Genomic DNA, 21,693 nt, shown 5'->3' with positions numbered 1-21,693 from the left:
TGGGCTATACTACAGCTTGATTTTCTTTCTCTGAAAGCAATTGAGTGTTTCCTTTTTGGATCATTGTCTTGCTGAAATGTTCACCCTGGTTTTTATCTTCATTGTTCTGCTAACATAGATGTACATTCATTTACAACGAGGAAGGATTGCTAAATAACTACTAAGAGATTTCAGCTGCTGTCTGGGCTTTCACTACCTTTCTACACCCCCCTTTCTTTTCCCCTGTGTTGTTTCATTTTTAATTAATTAATAACTTAATTTTAAATTAAATTAATTATTTAAAAATTACATTTAAATTTAAAACTAATTAAAGAAATTAGTTTTATTTTCTTAGCATTTATGAAGTTATTTGGTTGTTATCCGGAGAAAAGTTCAAGTTAACAGCACCGTTAGAAATAAACTACCTGACAAAAGTCTTGTCACCTATCCAAGTTTTAGAAACAACAGATAATAACTTATTATATTAGAAGTGGCTAATATGAAAGGCACAGTAAGCTCAAAGTAATTAGGACAGTAAGCTCTGACTTTGTTTAGACAAAAATCTTGTCACTTAACATAATGTACAGTAGAATATAAAGCCATGGTGCAGTGGAAAAATAATTATTATTGTGTATGACTCCCATGAGCTTGGAGGACTGCATCCATACATCACTGCAATGACTCAAATAACTAATCTGGAATGGAAAAGAAAGCATTATTGCAGGACTCCCAGAGCATCTTCAATAATATTCATGTCTGGTGACTGGGCTGGCCAATACTGGAGCACCTTCTTTGCTTTCAGAAACTTTAATGTGGAGGCTGAAGTATGAGAAGGAGCACTATCCTGCTGAAGAATTTGCCCTCTCCTGTGGTTTGTAATGTAATGTAATAGGCAACACAAATATCTTGATATCTCAGGCTGTTGATGTTACCATCCACTCTGCAGATCTCTCACACGCCCCTAAACTAAATTTACCCCCAAACCATGATTTTTCCTTCACCAAACTTGACTGATTTCTATGAGAATCTTGGGTCCATGGGGGTTCCAATAGGTCTTCCAACACAATCTCACAGCAATTCGTAACTTTTTCATTTAGTGGCTAATTCGTATGAATTCGTACGATCTAATTCGTACAATTTAGTACGATTTGCTTATCCCCCAATGACGGTTGGGGTTAGGGGTGGGGTCAGGAGCCACGCCTCCTTTTTAAAATCGTGCCATTTCGTACGACTGAACTCGTACGAATTCGTACAAATTAGCCACTAAACTGGCAAAACGTAAAATACTTACGTTTTCTCGTGAGATCAGGCTGGGTCTTCAACAGTATTTGTGATCATTGGGACGCAGTTCAACAGATGATTCATCTGAAAGATCTTTTGCCACTTTTCCTTTTTTTTGTTGCTCTTACAACTGGGGTCGACGACAAGACTTTTGTCAGGTAGTGTATGATTTCTATGAATGGTGATGTGTTCAATACTTATTTCCCCCACTGTATATCCATGTGATGGTATTTTTTAATCGGTTAAGGACTCAAGATAAGAAGTAAAATAAACATATGTCAAAATAAACAGCAGCATGACAACCCAATATTCTCAACCCCATATGCTAAAAAAAAGTGATGAAGAGGATTCAAAGAATCCTCTTCCAAAGATTAGATTTGGCATCTCTCACTCTGAGAGCTCCAGGGGACGAGGCCCAGCTCCAGGCGGTCCCAGCCCCCTCAGGGTGAAGGATCGCAGAGGAAAGAGGACCTGGCAGCCCCACTTCCTCTTGGCTTGCAAAAGGCCATAATTAGTGGTGCTTTCCCACTCCATTCAGAAATTACGGCTCTTCTGCATACTCTTCCATTATCAGATGAAGTCATGTTCTTGAATTAAAGTACAGATTTCCAAATGAAATATTATCCAAACAAAAATACTCAGTTTTGTAATTGCTCCATCCTTGTTCCAGACTACAAAACTCTGCAATCCACACTGCTCACATCTGATAGGTAAGTTGAGGACATAGAAAGAAATATCAATACCAGATGAGGGGGAAAAGAAAGAGGGCACTTATAAGAGGGAGATACAAAGGAACGACATGAAACAGGGTGATGTGATGAAAAACTAAATGAAAGTGCCCTCAAAGGACGGTGTTTGTTTTAATGATTGACACACTAGCTGAACAGGAGCAGGTGTTTGTATCCTGTCTGCTACCATCCATCATTTTCTTATCTCTTCTCAGCAATCTCTGTTTTGTGTCAGCATGTCTGCGGGATCTCCGGACCCTCTCTGTGGTTCTCCCTTCACCTGGTCCTAATTGGCTCTGATATATGTTTAGGCACTTACTGGACAGGAGTCTGTGGAAATAAGCATGCTATTATCAGGATATCTTCTTCAACTTTTATTTAGCTGTCATGAAGAAAAAATCTAGTGTTTTCAGCAAGCAAATTAATTGTATTCTGGAAAACACATTTTAATTTTGATGGCTGCAAAACACAAAAGTTTACAATAAAAAGATTAACACCATTTCATATCAACTTTCCTTTTTATACAGTGTTTAGTCATCTGGTAAATGACAATAAAAGTAAAGTTTTACAGCCACTTTTTTGCCCAATCTCCCCTTATAGAAAACTTCAGATGCTCAATGATCAGTGGTCATCATTAGCTGTTTCTCCTTTTCATGATGAGCCATACATGTTCAAATAGGACAGATATGAACTGTACCTCCATTATGGGTCTACAAAACTAAGCTGCTGTAGCACACAGAAATAGACTTGATCTAAACATAGACTTTCCATGAAATATGTTTTCCTGATGCCAGTATATGGCTCTATATTTTGCAAATCTATGCCTCCATATAAATAATACTTGATACTTGATGATGATTTCATAAACATATGAAGATTTCCTTAGCTCATGTGGCTTTAATAAACAGCACATCATGGCAGGTTTTTATTCTGTGTCATCTGAGGCTCAAAGGTGGAGCACATTCAGCTGAGGGTTCCTGCCTTACTCTACACCAATTTAGATTTCACTGGATTTTCTCAATGTTTCCACATATTAAATATAGTAGCTGGTGAAAGACATAAATTGGTTGTGATTTTGGCATTGAAATATGTAACTTGACAATTCTCACATGAAATTTGGCACAAATGGCAACGACTGAGATGCTTATTTTACACCCAACTAAGCCCCTATGAATCAACAATTCACCTCCTTAATGTGTGCGGACTGCTTCAAAACTGTTTCCTTCGGATATTTTGTGGATATTTGTCACATTTACCAGTGATCCAGCCTGTGCAGATTGCTGAAGAACTACAAATCTGCCACTTTACCGAACTACAAATGCCATCATGCACTTCCCTCATACACTTGGACCAGATCCACCATTATTGCAAAAACACACAGCTGAAGCTGTCTAGGACTAATGACACCTTTGAGAGGTGACTATTTATACACCTCTCAAACACACACATTGCTGAGTCTTGTTTGGTTTATACTCTGTAACATTTCGAAGCATTCCATTGTTTTGCCTTGCCTTGATTTGCCCTGCCCTGTTTTCTGACCTTTGGCTTGTTCATTTTTCATGTTGTTTGTCGCCTGAACTGATCTCTTTGCCTGTGACCCTGACTACTCTTTTGAATAATCCTCATGCTCCTGCTTTGCCTATGTGTTGACCATTGCCTGCCTGGCCATTTTCTATTGAATAAAGTACTGCATGTGGATCCTCAACTCCGTTGTCAGCATCCCTCAAGGTGTATCCAAGACCAGCGACGTGATGATCCCAAGGATTCCATATCCGGGACCAGGCCATATCTTGAGCTGCTGCTGCGCTGATGGTCGTGGGGAGTGGAGAACATGTGTCTGATTCCAGCGACGCTCCAGGGACAGACGAGTCTTCATTGAGGCCATCTTCCAGCCTAAACCACGGCGAATGAAGTTCTGCACAAGACTTTTGGCCAGCGGAGAAATTAAAATGGTCGTGCCCAACTGAGTCTGGTTCTCTCAAGGTTTTTTTCTTCACTCCCATCAGGTGAAGTTTTTTTTCCCTCTCCGCTGTCGCCACTGCCTCGCATGGTTCAGGATTGGTAGAGCTACGCATCAATGAATTGGCTCTTCAGTGTTTGAACTCTCAGTAATGATTAAATCACACTGAACAGAGCTAAACTGAACTGAACTGAACTTAAAAACTAAAACCTGAACCACACTGTTCCAGTTACTGAACCGCACAGTTCCAGTTACTATGACCATTTATGTGAAGCTGCTTTGACACAATCTACATTGTAAAAGCGCTATACAAATAAAGCTGAATTGAATTGAAGGCACAATATTATTTTAATTTGGTTCTGTCCCAACTTTTTGAAGTGTGTTGCAGGCATCAAGATCAAACTTTGTGTATATTTCCTAAATACTCGACTGATGATAATAATTATTCGACTAATTTTTTTATTTAATAATGAGGTTTAAATACTGCAATTTAGATTTTTAACTACTTTTTTGCTGAATTAGCTTGTCAGATGGACACACTTTTTAATTTACTAAAAACACTTTCTAAAGATTTAGAATGAAGAAAAATGAAGAGGCTACTTAATGATATATCGCTGGGGGGAAATAGCAATATGATATTGTTAACTTAAAACTGTGGCCTATTATAATTTATTAGGCAAATAACAAACTAGTCAACACATTCAACTTCCCTTCAGTCCCAGAATTTGGCCATTTAAAAAAAAAAAAGAAAGAAAAAAAAGCACATATAATAATAATAATCTAGAGCTTCATGATTTTATAGCCTCTCTTGTAAAAAAAGTACATTTGAAAATTCATGGATAGCGTAATAAATATTAATATGGGTCGCTTTTGATGCTTTACAACTTTTCATCAGTCACATTTTTCTTTCAGGAATAAGGTCCAAGATTTAGAATAAAAGTTACTTATAAAATGCTTTCTCTATAACAACAATACAGTAAAAGTTAACTTTACTTGCATCAGATTCCAATTTTTGATGGATTATTTTGATAACTTATGATGGCATAACAGTTAAAATTAGACAAATGAGCTCATGTATGGGACAAAGACCTTTGTCAGTGGGGTAATGGGTCTTTCGAACCACCCGAACCCCCTCCTGGCTACAGGTCTGTATGACATCTCTGTTTTGAAGTATGCATTCTACACAATTTTCCTCTTTTTATAAACTTGAAAACAATTTGAAATATGTGTTTAAAACACTTGCACCTTCATGTCCCCAAAATATGTAAATGAGTGGTCAAAACAACAGCTCACACAACAGTTCTCACACTACAGAAACAAAGTCACATGCTTTCAAACGAAATCTTTTTGCTGTTTAGAATAGGCCTAAAATATATACTTGCAGTCAAACCTTTTATCTGTTCATTTTTCTTCTTTTTCATCCTTTGATATCTTTAAAAACTAAAAATTGTTTCTCATTTTTATTTTTGAAGATCTCAAAGGATGAAAAAGAAGAAAAATAAACAGATAAAAGGTTTGACTGCAAGTAGGCTACTATATATTTTAGGCCTATTCTAAACAGGAAAAATATTTTGTTTTAAAGCATTTGACTGTTTTTGTAGTGTGAGAACTGTTGTGTGAGCTGTTGACTTCATAATGAGTACATTAAGTTTATCTGCACAGAGAGGGCACAGAACTAGATAAAAACAGAGGTCAAGGCATGGAGAATCTGTTATTTCGAGACACTGGAGAGAGACGAGGATTTCAGGAGGGAATCTAAATGGGAAAAGCAGTCCTAGCAGTAGATAAAGAGAGCTCACTGTAAACTCACTCTCAAGGCTGCTGTCAGACCGTTGGCCAGACCTTTTCACCAGCCCTTACTCTTAACAACACACATGCCTGCCTGCTTCATCAGGATATCACAACTTGATGAACAAATGAACAGTCCATGGGGAAAAGTGTTCAGGATGACACTATTTTTACAGAGATGGAGGGACCTCATGTTTGTGCCACAAGAAGCTTTTCTTTCAGAGGCTGTAAGTTTGATGGAGTTGCGTGTCATCCTGTCCCATTACTCTCTGTCTCCCTCCCCCAGCAAACTAGATTTTTCAAATATGATAAATACCTTGGCCAGATCCCACCACCTCACTGCGCTCTCATGGTCCCCCAAAAAGTCTGGATTTCATTTTTGAAAGATCGAGAGCCTGTAAAAAAGGGGGGAAAACCCTCTTGTCTTGTAAATCCATTATTGTTTAGGTTATACTCCAAATCCTGCTTTACTAGATGTGTTTGTTTAGGCAATACCCTCAATCCGCCACTACATAATCCCATTCACGAACTAAGTTTAGCAGTACAAATAAATATGGTAATGGATCCCCTCTCTCATATCTGTAAAGAAGCAGTTACGGCACCCAGGCCCAATCTTTTCCAGATGGCATCGATAGATCACATTATTTACATGCTGAGTATTCGGTTTCCACGACAGCGCTGGCAACTTTAGGCAACGCACGGCCTGTTTTCTGCCTCGCGGGTTCTGATTGCTCAGGAATGAAGATCGTTTTCATTAGGATGCACATGCACAGATGTAAGTGCCTTGGCAAGCCATTTAAACATTTATAAATAAACCATACTAGTACCTATTTCCATGCAACTAGTAACAATATTTTTTAGATAATATATTTTCCATTAAATGTGGAATTTTTTACCACTAGAAGTTGCACATTCACAACAAACAGGTGTATGATGTGTATGATGATGCATTTCATACATGCTATGCGAGTGCGTCACGGCAAAAAAGCAGAGAAGCTTTTATATGCCAGAGTCAGTGTTGGGAGTAATGCATCACACAACGTATCGAAGAGCAAACTTTGTGATTGCTTATCTTGGTAGAGTTGACGGTGGGCAGGACTGAGAGCCGCAGGAGAGGAGCAAACGCCCCTGGCGCAAGTGTTTAACAAGTGTTGAGTCCTGTTGAAGAGGACTTTTTTGTGCGTTTGCTTCATGGTTAAAGTTGTTGCACGTCTTCCGGTTTCCGCCTCTGAATAAGCGAGTTTGAAATACTTGTACAGTAAGGTAGCATTACAGGTAGTTACGATTTGCACAGAGAAACATACAAACCCCACTACCAGCTAGCGTTTTGGAAATGTTATGGCAGAGCAACAGAAGTATAAATGCACAGCTATGTGCAAAACATGCACTTGATGCAGAAGTATAATTCAGCCTTTAAGGATGTCAAAATTAATTGCTTCTTCAGTGCACTGTGATGCAGATAATTTGGTATTGGTTCAGTAATTACCTACTTTACCATATGCACTAAGCTGTAGCACTATGGCAAATAAGGTCAAATGAAATGCTCCAACTACTTAAAAAAAAAGAAGAAAACTGTTCACAATTCATTGCTTTGTTTGCTGGTGTTTCATTAACACTGAAGGTACAGTAGATCTCTCTATCTTTCTTTTTTTTTTAATGTGGACCCTTTGACCAGCTGGTGGGCTTGTGAGGTAACATTTTCTCTCCTCTTTTGGCTGTCACAATGATACTTGTGCCCCACTTGGGCCAGCCCAGGTGGGCCCCACACGGGAAATCCCAGGTAGGCCCCACTCAGACCAGCCCAGGTAGGCCCCACTCAGACCAGCCCAGGTTGGCCCCACTCAGGCCAGCCCAGGAGGGCCCCACGTGGGCAATCCCAGGTGGGCCCCACTCAGGCCAGCCCAGGTGGGCCCCACTTCAGCCATCCCAGGTGGGCCCCATGCGGGCAAGCCCAGGCCCCACTCGGGCCCACATGGGAATTAAAATCACATTTTAATTTACAGAAATTAAAATCACATTTTAATTTAAACGTTGACGTTATTTTAAACGTTGATCGCCCCGGATTAATAAAGGGACTAAGCCGAAAAGAAAATGAATGAATGAATGAAATGTTAACGTTAACTTGTATTTTAAATTTATGAACTGGATTTACATATTTCAATTGGAAACTAGATCTGCTTACTGCTCCTATGTGTGTTAGAGAAGCAAGTGATTAAACGATACCTGTTAACATTGGGATAAAAAATTTACGAGACACGCCCCCAACAACCGTTACAAGTATGGGGAGGAAAATAACCTCAAATGTTAGAATACATAACAAACATTACATTAGAAAAAATATTTTTTTTTTTTAGCCTTTTAAAATCAAAAGTGTGTTAATTTTTTTTAACTTAAACTATTCAGCGATTCCTCCGTGTACCACTAGAAGGAAGCCTGCTTACCACTTGTGGTTCATGTTCCACAGCTTGAGAACCACTGTATAGTTGTAGGCTTGTACGTTTAATAGAAAAATAAATGTAAAAACGGCTTGCCATAAGCGCCCCATGAACGCACCTTTCTCCTGTCTTCGCATTGTCTATGATATCCGATCCCCTCATTTAGTGCACAATATAGGCTAATCATGTCTATCATTTGCATTAGCCGCCTCATTCACCCGTGCTGCGCAGTCTAGATGTGCTTCATTATATTCCCCGCCATTATCAGTGCTCGCACGGTTAATTAACTGACGGTTAGATGCTAATTGGTCTTCAGTTTGCTGTGACTGATTGTGCGGTCTCTCCACTAGAGGGTGACCTATGATCACTCAACTGACCCACGACGAAGGGGAAGACGTGTTTACCAAACGGTGTGTGTATAATATTTCAGGATTTGAAACGCAAATTGTGTGTATTCATGTTGATGTATAAATGAGTCTCTATCTATTTTCAAATATTTATAATCGAAATGTGTTGTTTTTCTTTGCTCAAAAACGAGGCTAAGTTAGGCTATTTTGTTTCGTTTTAGGCGTGTGTTTCTGATCAGACAACAGACCTTTGCAACTGCATGTCATACATGGATGTTCGAAGTTGATTCGGTCAGTGTGCATTTGATTGTTTATAATAATAACAAAGTTTTATGAATAGTTTTTTTGTCATAGTTCTGAAAGAGAGTTCCAAACTCTTTTCCAGAATAATAATCTACAATATTTCTAGCTATTTCTTATTTCAAATGTTCAATTCTTGTTTTCATTAAACATGAAATTATCAAAATGTGTCAACCGAAAATGTATAACCTACTGTGCTATTATTACAACCTTTCCCATCAGGTCTTTAAATAAGTTTTAATTTAAAAAAATGTCAGTGAGAATTTTTTTTATATGTATGCAGCTCATAATTAGTACATCATTACAATTTAACATTTTATTTTCACAAACACAATTTAAAACGTATAAGTATTATTTTGTCAATATGAAGTTACTTATGTTTCAATTTATATTATTTCAAATGATTAATTTATTATAATTTTAAAATAAAAACAGTTGACAGTTGATGTAACTTAAATGATGTAACTTAAATGTCTATTTCACAATTGTATTAAATGCAAAAAAGTATACACTGTGCCATGTTTAATAAATCTTAATAAATTGGGCGGTGTTAAAAATATCTGGCAATTAGGATAGCCATTCAAATCAAATGATAAGCCACATGTATATGGTTTAACTTTTAAATGTTTGCTTTAAAATATTTTTGTCCTATAAATTAGTTACATTTTTCCTGGGAACTATGGTCCTGGTGGTTACTGGTGCCACTAAAAGTGTTTTCTCAACACACTGATCTCATATAAAGATTAGTCTCTTAGAATTTACCTGAACTGAATGCTCCAAAGCACCTTTTTCCCTTTGTAATTTTTATTGTAGTTTATATCACATTGTCTATAGCATCAGATTTTATTGTGACATAAGCTAAATCAATATTTACCATCCTCTGTTATACTTTTCCATTGTCCGCTAGGGAGACTCCATGTTTGTATAACATTATTTTTGTTTTTGCATTATAATAATGCATTATTGTAATGCAAAATAAGAATAATGCATTAAAATATTATATTTGGTAGCTTGCATACTAAATATAATTAAAAAAATTAATATTCCCTTTAAAAAATCTTACTGTCCTAAATTGTTTAGTTGAATCAACTAATCTTTTTAACGTAGTTTATGTTACATTGTCTACAGCATCAGATTTTTTCTGTGACATAAGCTAAATCAATATTTTACCCTCCTCTGCTATGCTGTTCCGTTGGAGACTTTATAGATAGATGACAGATTTTTGTATATTAGCTGTAAAATGTGAACTGGATGTAGAATAATGTATTAAATAATTTTTTTCTGGTAGCTATACTGAACAGTATAATAAAAAACAAATTAATATTTACTGTAAAAAAATCATACTGCCTTAACGTGTTTAGTTAAATGAAATTTCCTAGTCATCTTAACTTACATTAGTCAAGCTAACTAAAAATATTAAATCTTATATTACTACACTGTAAAGAAAAGCTGGTTGCCTTATTTCTTTCCATTGAACTTGTATTATAAAGCTACTTAAAACCTAGGTTTATATATAAACCTACTTAAAACAGCTTGCATAACTTATAAAATTAAGTTAGAACTTGATTAACTTGTTGCTCTCATGACTAATTGTTCATATAATTTTTTTACAGTGTAAAACAATTTGTTGAAACCTGATTAACTTATTAAAATAAGCTAAAGTATCATCAAAACATTTGCTGGCTTTTTGTCATATCATCTTCACAGTGTTTAGTTAATTTAGGCAGTACATTTTTCTTCCAGTGTGTTAGCATAAACAAACATATTTTTTCTCCTCATTGTCCTCCTGGATTTGCCCATAATGCCTATGCATAAATCTGGCTCTGCTTCTCTATTGTTAAACAGCATGCGTTCTAATATTAGCACTTGTCAAACTGACAATTTTGACACTTTAAAATTTCCTGCTAACTCCACAGTAGCTGACGCCTCTTATTTCATTTTGTATTTATTTACACTTTATTAAAAAAAAAATCATGCCCAATTCGACATGCACCCAGAAATGATTAGAAGCTGAATGCACATAGGGATTTCATTAATGTGGAAAAGAAACATTCAGACTGGTACAGAAATGTTGGCCTCGTATTTTCAGTTAATGGTCTTAACCAGCTGATTCTGGGCACAAGCCGGCATGATCCTAAAACAAAATTAAAAGCTGGTTGTAAAAACGTGTGGCTAATATGAAATAGTTGTTTGGAAATGTAAATTCAGTTTAATGCTTTAGGATGTTAAATTTGCAGTAAAAGTTATACAATGGGTCAGTTTATGCAAATTTATAGAGAGTGTCATGATTTTAACCATGCTTTAGAGACGTATACTAAAATGTCATTCATTAGTCTACCAAAACTACTGTAAGGTGTATTTATAACAGCGATCATTTAAAGACATATTAAAAAGACTGTATAATTTAAGGTCACAGTGCAGATCCGAATGACTAATAATTGTAAATTTGAATCTACCATCTTTTGAAGAATTTATTAATGTATTTGGGACATAAAATTCAGTATGATCTCTTATTGTTTTATATGAATGTTAATACTTTAACAGTTTACATAATAATATTGTTTAATTTTTACATAAATACACTAAATGATTATGATATATTTTATTTTTAGACAATTATTTTAAATACTTTACTTGGCTTTAATATGAACTTAAATGTAGATTTGTAAATTTAGTTTGATGATTTGGGCATCTCATTGTTGCTTTTTAAAGATTTATTTATCAGATTTTTATGACAGTTAACAGACAAAAGTAAGAGAGAAAATAACAGTACAAATAGAAAAGCAGTACAAAATTAATTAGAAGAATAAAAATAAACCACACTGCAACAAACAGAAATTTTACAAATAAGGCATATAAACTGGTCAGTACCGAAAGTTAAGGATGGCAGCATGGTGTATTAGGTAAAATAAATAATGATAATAAAAGAAAAGAAAGAAAGTGAGAGAAAAGTGGAAATATATTCAATTTAACTGGCTGTTCTTTAAACTTGTGGTTTTATGTCAAGAAGAATTGTATGCTAGTGCTATCTGCAAGTTAAAAACTAAAAGTGCTCTGGGTATTTTGTGTAATTTTAAATGTTTAATGTTACTCGGCCAATTTTGTTTATCCTCTTCACTTATGCTGTGTTTCTTTGGACTGTGGGGGAAACCGGAGCACCTGGAGGAAACCCACAAGAACACGGGGAATATATTCAAACTCCACACAGGAATTTCTTGCTGTGAGGCGACAAAGGCTGAGCCACCATGCTCCCTATCATATTAATAACAATCAAATAAATATTTAATTCATTTATTCATTTTCACTCGGCTTAGTCCCCTTTATTTGTCAGGGATCGCCACAGAGAACCGCCATAAGTATTTCAGATAAACTAAAATAACCTGTTCAGCTCTAGTATTTCTTATAAACATGTATTTATCATCAAACCTAAAAATGAACACAAACGAAACTACTACAGTATTATGGCTGCTTCTATGTCTGTCATTGCCCATCAAATGACTAGTCACTGATCCATCTGAGATGTTTATGGTTTCTGTTAAATTAGTGTTAATCTTTGGACAGGCGTCTTTAGGATATGAGAAAAAGACTCCAGCTGTGTTGGGTATACGGCTTTCTCTCCGCTTAATTATTCAGGAAAACAGCTGTAAACCCACAGCCTGTAAACTAGCCGACAGATCCTGCTTTTCCTCAGAGACACGTATTGTACATTTTAATTATCTTTCTAATTACATGCAAATGCTCAAAGAAGCTTTTTCCGTCGCCTTTGTGTGTCAAAGAACCAGCTAATTTTCTCGAAAGTGAAGAGTTGATAACTCAAAGAATGTTGCCGCTTCTATTTTATGCTCAGTGATTTGGTGTCGCCTGCGTTCATGCTGTTTCCTGTAGAAATAATAACAGTTTAGTGTCTTCTCTGAATTTAGGGAGAACATAAGTTGGACAGCAGCTATATTGTGGGTCTGTTTCTTTAATTATGCATTTGTACTCTGTACATCCTCTTAAACTGAGACACACTGTACCCTACCTCTACACCTTTTACTATTACAGCCATATCACCCTGCAGCCCAAGACCGGTTACTCACTGAAGCCAAGCAGGGCTGAGCCTGGTCAGTACCTGGACGGGAGACCACATGGGACAACGGAAGTGGTGTCGGTGAGGCCAGCAGAGGATGCTCAACCTGAGGTCTGTGTGAGTCCTATAGCCCCAGTATAGTGAATAGTGAATACTGTCAGTTGTCGTCTTTTGGAACCGAGGTCCTGACTCTCTGTGGTCATTAAAAATCCCATGGCACTTCTCATAAAGAGTAGGGGTGTAACCATGGTGTCCTGGCACAATTCCCTCATTTGGCCCTCACCCATCATGACCTCACAATCATCCTATTCCACTGCATTGGCTCTATAACTGTCTCCACTCCATCTGGCACACTGGCACCATTGTCCTGTGGCTGCCGTCGCATCATCCATGTGGATGCTGCACACTGCTGGTGAAGTGAAGAGATCCCCCCCCATAATTGCGAAGCGATTTGGATGTATGGCCATACACAATAAAATATGCTATATAAATACTTTCTTAATTACTATTAGATATCAAGCCGCACCAATACTTCCACTAACCCCAGCTTAAAAAAACAGCAGCTTTGTGTTCCTGTCACGAATATAGGGAGATTACACTGAAATAAGTTGCAAACAGAAATTACAGGGTCTGCTGCAGCCAAAGGGAGGAGGTTCCAGGCCTGTGACTTCACTGTAAAGTGATACCCTTTACATACTCTGATGAGCAGCGTGCTGACAGCAGAAAAGCCTAAAAGGGGCACACATACATACACACACATGCATTCATGCATGCTTGATAATGTACAGCATGAAGAAATGTGTGTGTGTGAGAAAGCAGAAGAGGAGGCACATTTGTAATGATGCACGGTGGTGAATCCAGACTATCTGGATATAATCAGAGTCCTGTTTCGATGTTACGCTCTCTCCTTTCCTTTGTATGTTTTTCTTGGCTCTTTTTTTCTCTTACCGCACATCAGCAACAATAATGTAACAGTAATGACAGCCGTAGCTCCTTCTCTTTTAAATTTACTTAGAAATTTCACATTTGTACTTTTTTCTCGTGCTTTCCCACAGTCTCAGAATGTGATGCTTAATTTGATGGTCCACCAACATACAATCTACTTGTTACAATTACACTTTCAATGATGCTTACAGAAGAACCGTTATTTTATTCATTAATTTTCCTTTGGCTTAGTCCCTTATTTATCAGGGGCTGCCACAGTGGAATGAACTGCTAACTATTCCAGCACAAATTTCCTTCCAGCCATAACCTACACTGTTAACCCTTACTGTAGATTATGCAGTAAATAACTGTAAAATAGCCAGCGTTTAGCTGTAATGAAAGGAAACAGTATTTTACTGTAAAAGGAGCAGGATTTGTATGAAATTCTGTAGTCCAAAGAATAAATTACAGTAATTTACTCTATGTACCATTACAGATATTTACTGTGATAATAAATGGTAAATTACTGTTCAACCATTACTGCCCCATCTACTCTGATGCTTTATGTTGCTATTTTATATTTATTTTATCTCTGTGTTTTCTTTGGTTCCTTTTATGTTTTTAACATTGAGTATCAGGAGTCAACCAATGCCACAGAGCTTATTAAAAGGTAAGTGTAAGATATGGACGAAATGCATTTAAAGGCAAAAATATTCACACAGAGCAAAGAAATTGTCACAATATTTTTTATAACTTTGTTTACTTTTTCTATAATTAATCTAATTTAATTGCCTAGTTTGACCTATAGTTAAGATTTTAAATGGCACTTTCAACTGAATATTAGTATTTTGCCAAATAACTAGTAAAAATGTGTTATTAAATATATATATATATATATATATATTTTAATATATATATATATATATATATCTTAAACAACACGCACATACATTTTTGCAGAGACTCAATGAATTTGTCTGGAAAACTGGCAAGTAAAAGTGCCATTAACAGTATAAAGGCTTTCCTAAATAAATGTATAAATCATGATCTTTGTTGTGTTTTTTATTATTTTTTACTACAGATTTGGAACGACATGAGAATCAGATTATTTTTATATTTATTTTTTTTTGCTTTGGATGAAGTTTGTATATTGTTATGGTTTTTATTGAACGATATGTGCATAACTGAGATAAATGTAGGCAGTTGCTTTGAAAATATGCTATGTACCAGGGGTGTCAAACTCCTGAAAGGCCACAGCCTAGTAGAATTTAGTTCCAGCCCTGCTTCAACACACTACCTTTAGATTTAGTTTGATCAGGTGTGTTTAATTAGTATAACTGCACTGTTACTCTGTAGATTGTGCAGTAAATAACTGTAAACAAATATTGATTTAGGCATCACCACACACTCCCACAGGCTTTCCGTCTTTTTCTAAACACAAAGGTGTTAGAAAGAGTTTTCAGAAAATGCTGGCCCTTTAAGAGAGCCAGGTGTTTGATTTGTTTACTGCTGAGTGTGCTCTATTCTCTGTCCATCAATTCAGATGTTGAGTCTGATATGTTTTAGGCTTTAAATAAGAATCTAAAATGAGTAAGTAAAATGTGTTCAAATGTTTTTGAGGGTTTATAAAATAAGGCTGTGTTTTAAGTTATATTGTTGTTATCTTAAACTGTGTACTTGAAAGCTACATTGTTAGCTAGTTAGCCTCTCCTCATATAACTTCTTACATTATTTTTGTTTAAGTATATGTATTTATTTTATATTGCACACTGCCATAATGTACAGATGCTAACAGTTTCTGGCAACTAAGCCAAAATTAAATTCCATCATCTCAGTAAGGTAACATGTGCACATCATCACAGGGAATCACAAAAACATGATACACATAGCCATCCACACACAAAAGCTCCCCTGTCCGGTCCCAGGTTGTGAGTTTGTTGCTAAGTATTTTTTCAGAGCAGTGTTTCCACCTATGAATTTATATTTGAAACAATAAAAAAGTTTGTTGTCATGAGATAATTATAACAATAAAAGATTGGATCCTTTGGTTTTTCGGTGTTGCCAACTTTATTTTTGTTTTCTATAATTATTTTAACCTTTTTGAGATTTGACACAGTTTTTAATTATTTAAAACTTTAAAATGTAAAATAATTGTTTTGTTTTTTGCTGTTCAGTTTTTTTTTTTTTTTTTTTGCATGGTCAGCATTGAGGAGAGAGTAACACATTTCACTGCAGCACTTTGTGTGTGTGTGTGTGTGTGTGTGTGTGTGTGTGTATGTTTATTGGATATGTGATTGTGATAAATGTTAGCAGTTGCTTTAAAAGTATGCTATATACCAGGGGGTGCTTAATCCTGTTCCTGGAGATCTACCTTCCTGCAGATTTCAGTTGCTATCCATATCAAACACACCTATTAACCAATTAATTACGATCTGAACACCACGTGATAATTACAGGCAGGTGTGTTTGATATGGGTAGCAACTGAAATCTGCAGGAACGTAGATCTCCAGGAACAGGATTAAGCACCCCTGCTATATACCATGGGGGTCAAACTCCAAGTTACTAGAGAACTGCAGGGCAGCAGAGTTTAGTTTCCACCCTGCTTCAACATTACCTGTAGATTTATAACGAGCCTTAATTAGTTTTATCAGGTGTGTTTAATTAGAGTTACAGCTTAAAGTCCCAGTCACACTGCACTTTTCTCCCTTTAGACTTCCATTCATACGCATGTGAATGCTGCAGACCTGGAATGCATGCTCATGCGACAAATTTTACAGTTTGCAGCATTGGAAAGTTCAAATTTGGAGAACTCTGAACTGTGAAATCACATCATGTGATTGCTTGAGGCTAATCAAAGATCAAACCATGACCTCTCTGAACAAAAATTATGGACCAGTTGCTTGCTTTTTCAATCTCTAAATATTTTGTTTAATCCCACTCCTTTTCGCAGAGCCATATGACAGAATTTTGCATGCTTAAACGTTAGTTTGACTGCAGCCTTGCTGTGCAGACCTGTGGCTCAGTAATATGTAAGATGATATTTATATCTGCTGATTTCTTAATTTTGTTATAGGTTTTCTGTTTTATATTTGTTTGCTGCCAAAACAATAAAATAAATTTGTCAGAATTTACAACTTAATTAATTTAAAGAATTAATAAAAGGCAAGAATACTAATTAATTTTAGTAACACCTTGACATACTATTGTGTATGCAGTATAATGCTGTGAGTTGTAACACTACAGTACAGTAATTAACTGTACACAGTTTCCAGTTAGTTACGACTACTGCTCTATTACAGTGATTAACTGGCAACACTGTTGCCAGCTATTCACTGCAATGGTTCGGTTACAGTAAACAACTGGCAACACTGTTGCCAGCCACTCACTGTAATGGTTCAGTTTCAGAAATTAACTGGCAACACTGTTGCCAGTTACTTACTGTAACCAAACTTTTACAGTGAGTGGCTGGCAACAGTGTTGCCAGTGTTCTACTGTAAAAAAGCCTGGTAAGGTCTAACAGTGTAGTATTAGGAATCACCCTGTGGGGGAAACCGGAGCACCCAGAGAAAACCCACACAAATTTGGGAAGAGCATGCAAACTCCACATAAAAATACCAACTGACACCAGCCGGAACTCAAACCAGTGACCTTCTTGCTCTGAGGTAACAGTGCTAACCATTGAGCCACTGCGATGCCAAGAATACCTTTCCCGGAAAAGTTCAAAAGAATATTTTTTTTCTGGGGGTTTCTGATTTTAATAGTCTAGAAATAACTTTTACACTACAAGATCCATTAGTGCAACAGAAAGTTTCCATGGATTTTAAAGGTTCTTCATTTGCACCAGGTAGTCACAATAACTTGGTTATGGGAACTATAGCCACCTTCCCCAAGAACTACTCTCCCATATTTTCACTTTCACGTGACTAAACTCTTAAATGATGTAAGATGGCTGACAGCAACATGAAGTGCCACATTAAACAAAAACAACAACTGGAGGATGGAGGACACTGTAATTGGAACTGTGTTTTCATGGTATGTTATATGTTGGTGACAATGGAGATGGCATGTAGACATTTAAATGATGTGACTGAGCAGCAAAAGAACTAAACCACATATGATAACGTGTAATTCTACTTGGAAGCCGACAAATTAACACAACCACAGACAGAGGGACCATACCCTAATCCTCAAAAAACTATGTTCTCACCAGGCGGTTGGTGAGAATCTGTTGGACTAGTTTTTTGCCACGTTAAGTAAATCCTTATCAGACTGTTCTAATATTGTGTTCCAGTAAACTTGGAATCTGGAATTGTCCTCCTTTTTATGAAATCCAAAAATATAGTGATTGAATGGAATGCATTAAGGTTTGAAGTGGGACATTTCACTGCTGAAAATCCCACCTCCAACTGTGTTTAGAATGCAGCTTATGACACAGCAAAGGGATGCTTCTGATGACAAATGTCACATCATTAGGAGAGGATACTTTGGGTTTTAGCAAGTTGAATACCCACTGGAGGTGTTTGGGCAGAGAGATTGCTCTGATTGGATCTTTAATTTTTTGAATGAGTCAGTGCAAGTAGTAAGGAAATCGTGCAAAGACATATTGGAGGCACAGACAAGACTTGTCTAATGTTATGTCATCTTTCAAAGTATGCATGTTATGTAAAACTATACTCAAAAAAGTATACTCAAGCATGGATCAACACTGATGATTGAGTTCAACACATGCACAGTACCACATGTTGTAAGAACATTGTGTGGCATTTGTGGATCAAAATTAAATAAAGGTAACATTTTAATTTGTCATAATTCATGCTATAACTCCTAACTTATTACCTGCCTATTATTAATATATTAATTATTCATTAGTAGTTATAAAGTATGATCTTATTCGGCTTCCCTAATCCTACAAAGCCTAAAACCAACTTTTACCTTACAAACTGTTATTATTAATCTAGTAGTGTTATAGTTAATGGTTTGTTAATACCATGGTAATACTGTGTGACTTAAAATATAGTGTTTCCAAAACAAACAAACAAACAAAAAACTGGAGAGCATGTAAGATTTTGCAGTGTTAGATGCTTACCTAGGTGAACATTTAGTTGATTTTGTGCCGTTGTTTTAATGATCAGTCTACTGCAAGATTTTGAGTGTTATATTACATTTGACTTGTTCGTGACTTTTAGTTTTGTAGCTACATAAAGCTTTGATTGGATTTCTCACAGGAAAGCAGGAAAACCAGGATGTTGACATTTAATTGTTTGCCGGTCATCTATCAGTCAACAGTGTGGTAAGCGTGAAGTGTGATGGAGCTATTAGCAACGCCTAATGTAATGATGCCTGAACCAATAAATGATTTAATCACATAAGAACTGAATGTACAGTATGGCCAAAATAAACCAAATCTTTCTGGCCTTTCCAGAACTGGAGTCAAAAATGAGTGAAGACACCAGTCAAGGTTAGAAAGAAAGAGAGAAATTTTGGAGCCATGTTAATAGTGTCCATCCACGTATAAACCCATTTTTTTGTGGTCAAATTAGGAAAAGTCTCGTTTTTCCACCATAAGTACTCTGATAGACATCATTATGGATTCAGAAAATCTGGAAATCATTTTCCTAATAATTAACATGCAGTCTTGTTAATGATTATCATCAAACCTTAAAGAAATGCTGAAAAAAATCTAAATTAAAATACATAAATGCAGCATGTGAACTTATTGCTTGTGACATCTAATCAAAAGCAAGTAGTTGTCTTTCTTTGCAAATTTTATGCAAGTGCCATATCTTCAGATTTGTTGTTTTACTGTAAGTTAAGGCTCACGTTTTTCAGTGTTTTAATGCTTTAAATAGCCACAAATGAACTTGTTCATGCACACTACCAGGGTGTCAGTAAGATTTTTATTTTAGAAATGTAAGTGTTTTTCTCTCCCGTCATGCATTAAATTGGTCAAAATTAACAGTTAAGACATTTATAATGTTCTATCCCTCTGTTCATTAAAAAATCATAAGTTTTCATTAAAATACCAAGCAGCAAACCCTGAAGTTTTTGTGTATGAGTAGAACAGCACTAAATAGTTTCTTCTTATTGTGATTGCAGTTATTAACTTATTAGACGAGATTTCTCATGAGTTCAGTGTGTGCCTTTTTGATGCGTTTGAGGAGTTCTGATCTGGTCTTGCCCTTCCTTGATCTTGGTCTTTTATTGATCTCAACCCATTAAAGTCTCGTAATGTTGGAATGTAATGTTGTAAAGTAATGTTGTCTTGGTATTATCCCTTTTGACGTATCTTAAGTTTCACATTATATTGGATCTGGCCATTATCCAGAGAATATGATTGTCGTTGTCATCAATGGGTCAAGAGCACAATTCCTGAAAAGACCCCAGTGACAGACGAATCGCTGCATTGATCCTGTTGGTTAGACTGAACACCCGCCCAGTGTACTAATTGGACCTGCAACCCCATCCACAATGGATGCTTATGGTTTTCAGACCCTCCAAAATCTTAAAAGTGCAGCGCTGACTTATTATTTAGCCAGAGGAGAAATGGTCACCCTGCCTGAGCCTGTTTTTCCCAAGGCTTGTTCTGCTCTTCTGTCAATTGGTGAAGTTTTGGTTCCTTGCCACTGTCGCCTATGGCTTGCTTGGAATGGCCTGGTGGAGCTCCTCTTTAGTTGAGCAGTGGTGTTTTTATTCAATTCAACTGAATCTATTTTTATTTTTTTTTAAATGTATTAGGGTTTTTAATCATTAATGAATTCCTATTGATGATAGGAATGTGTGGGGAAGCAGAAAGGGAGGAAGGATCAGTAAAGGACCTCGAGCTGAGAATTGAACTCAGGTCGCCATAAGCACCTAGATTTATGTGTTTATGCAGTCACCCACTAGGCTACTGGCGCTGACCTGAATCTAGTTTTAATTTAACTAGAACTTCACCAGCACTCTACTGCCTGATATGCTAGATTGTTTCCACAATCTGAAATATTATTCGGTTTTTATTATGTTTTCTTCATGTTAAGCTACTTTGAAAAATTGTAAAATACTATTGAACAAACAAGAACAAGTTATATGGATAACTTGAATAGATTGGTCAACCAAAAATACAAAAATTCCACAATTTATTCATATGAAAGATCTAAACTTATTAATTTCCTTCTTTTGATAAATTCAAAGTAAAATATTCTGAAGGATTTTGGAAACCAGCAGCCATTGACATCCATAGTAGGAACAATTGAAGTCAATTTCTGCTGCGTTCCAAATTTTTAAATATATTTTCTTTGGTGTTCAAGAAACTCAATCAGGTTAATAATTTTAGTTGTGAAGTCTCTCTTGGCCTCTGAATTACATGCAGTTCAGCTTCTCTGAGCTCATGGCCTTAAACGTGATCTTTGCCCTCACACGTGCTCTACTGTATGATAGCGGGAGAGTGAAGACAGCAGATGGGAGAGAGAGAGCAGAGACCCTTTCTCCACCCCAGTCACTCCTTCCCTCCTGTTCTGTCAGCGCTAAAACAGAGAGGGAGACAAGGTGCTGAAACACATCCCTCTTGAGGGACGACCCCCTCCACCTCAGCACCACATAGACACACACTGCCGGCTGCTCCGAAAACAGTCCCGCATTCGCCTCTGACAGGCAGCAGGACCACAGCATATGTTACCCACAGCTGAGCGGGACGTCCGGTGGCTTGTGCTCACTGGGAAGCCTTAGGTCTCAGCAAAAGTGTGGAGAAAATCCATTGTAGTATTACTTCACACAAAATACTTCTCTCCAGCTGTTTATTTGTTCTAAATTGTTAATTAAACATAAGTCAGTTCTCTGGAACTAAATGGGTCCTTCAGATGAGTTTGAGGGGTTCTAGACTGGCCTTGGGCTTGACTCTGTCTC

The 21,693-nt window shown here is 36.6% G+C and overlaps 1 protein-coding gene and 1 long non-coding RNA gene across 5 annotated transcripts in view; both read left to right on the top strand.

The window, feature by feature from the left end:
• The window catches only part of LOC141376109 (uncharacterized), a 607,180-nt gene that overhangs the window by 13,513 nt on the left and 571,974 nt on the right, over positions 1–21,693 (top strand). The window lies entirely within an intron of this gene.
• Positions 8,486–21,693, top strand: part of wars2 (tryptophanyl tRNA synthetase 2, mitochondrial) — a 44,891-nt gene continuing 31,683 nt past the window's right edge. The window contains exons 1-3 of one of the 4 annotated variants that reach the window (XM_073911837.1): positions 8,486–8,581; positions 8,740–8,809; positions 12,879–12,998. In XM_073911837.1, the coding sequence (XP_073767938.1) occupies positions 8,532–8,581; positions 8,740–8,809; positions 12,879–12,998 (240 nt within the window). In that variant the 5' untranslated portion in view covers positions 8,486–8,531. Of the gene's footprint in view, positions 8,582–8,738; positions 8,810–12,843; positions 12,999–21,693 lie in introns of those variants that run through there. The other 3 variants (XM_068223370.2, XM_073911839.1, XM_073911838.1) reach the window with 3 other exon arrangements.

Source organism: Danio rerio, chromosome 9 (genome assembly GCF_049306965.1).
Source record: "Danio rerio strain Tuebingen ecotype United States chromosome 9, GRCz12tu, whole genome shotgun sequence".
In the NCBI taxonomy this organism is placed as follows: Eukaryota; Metazoa; Chordata; class Actinopteri; order Cypriniformes; family Danionidae; genus Danio; species Danio rerio.
This window is presented reverse-complemented; position numbering and strand designations above follow the sequence as displayed.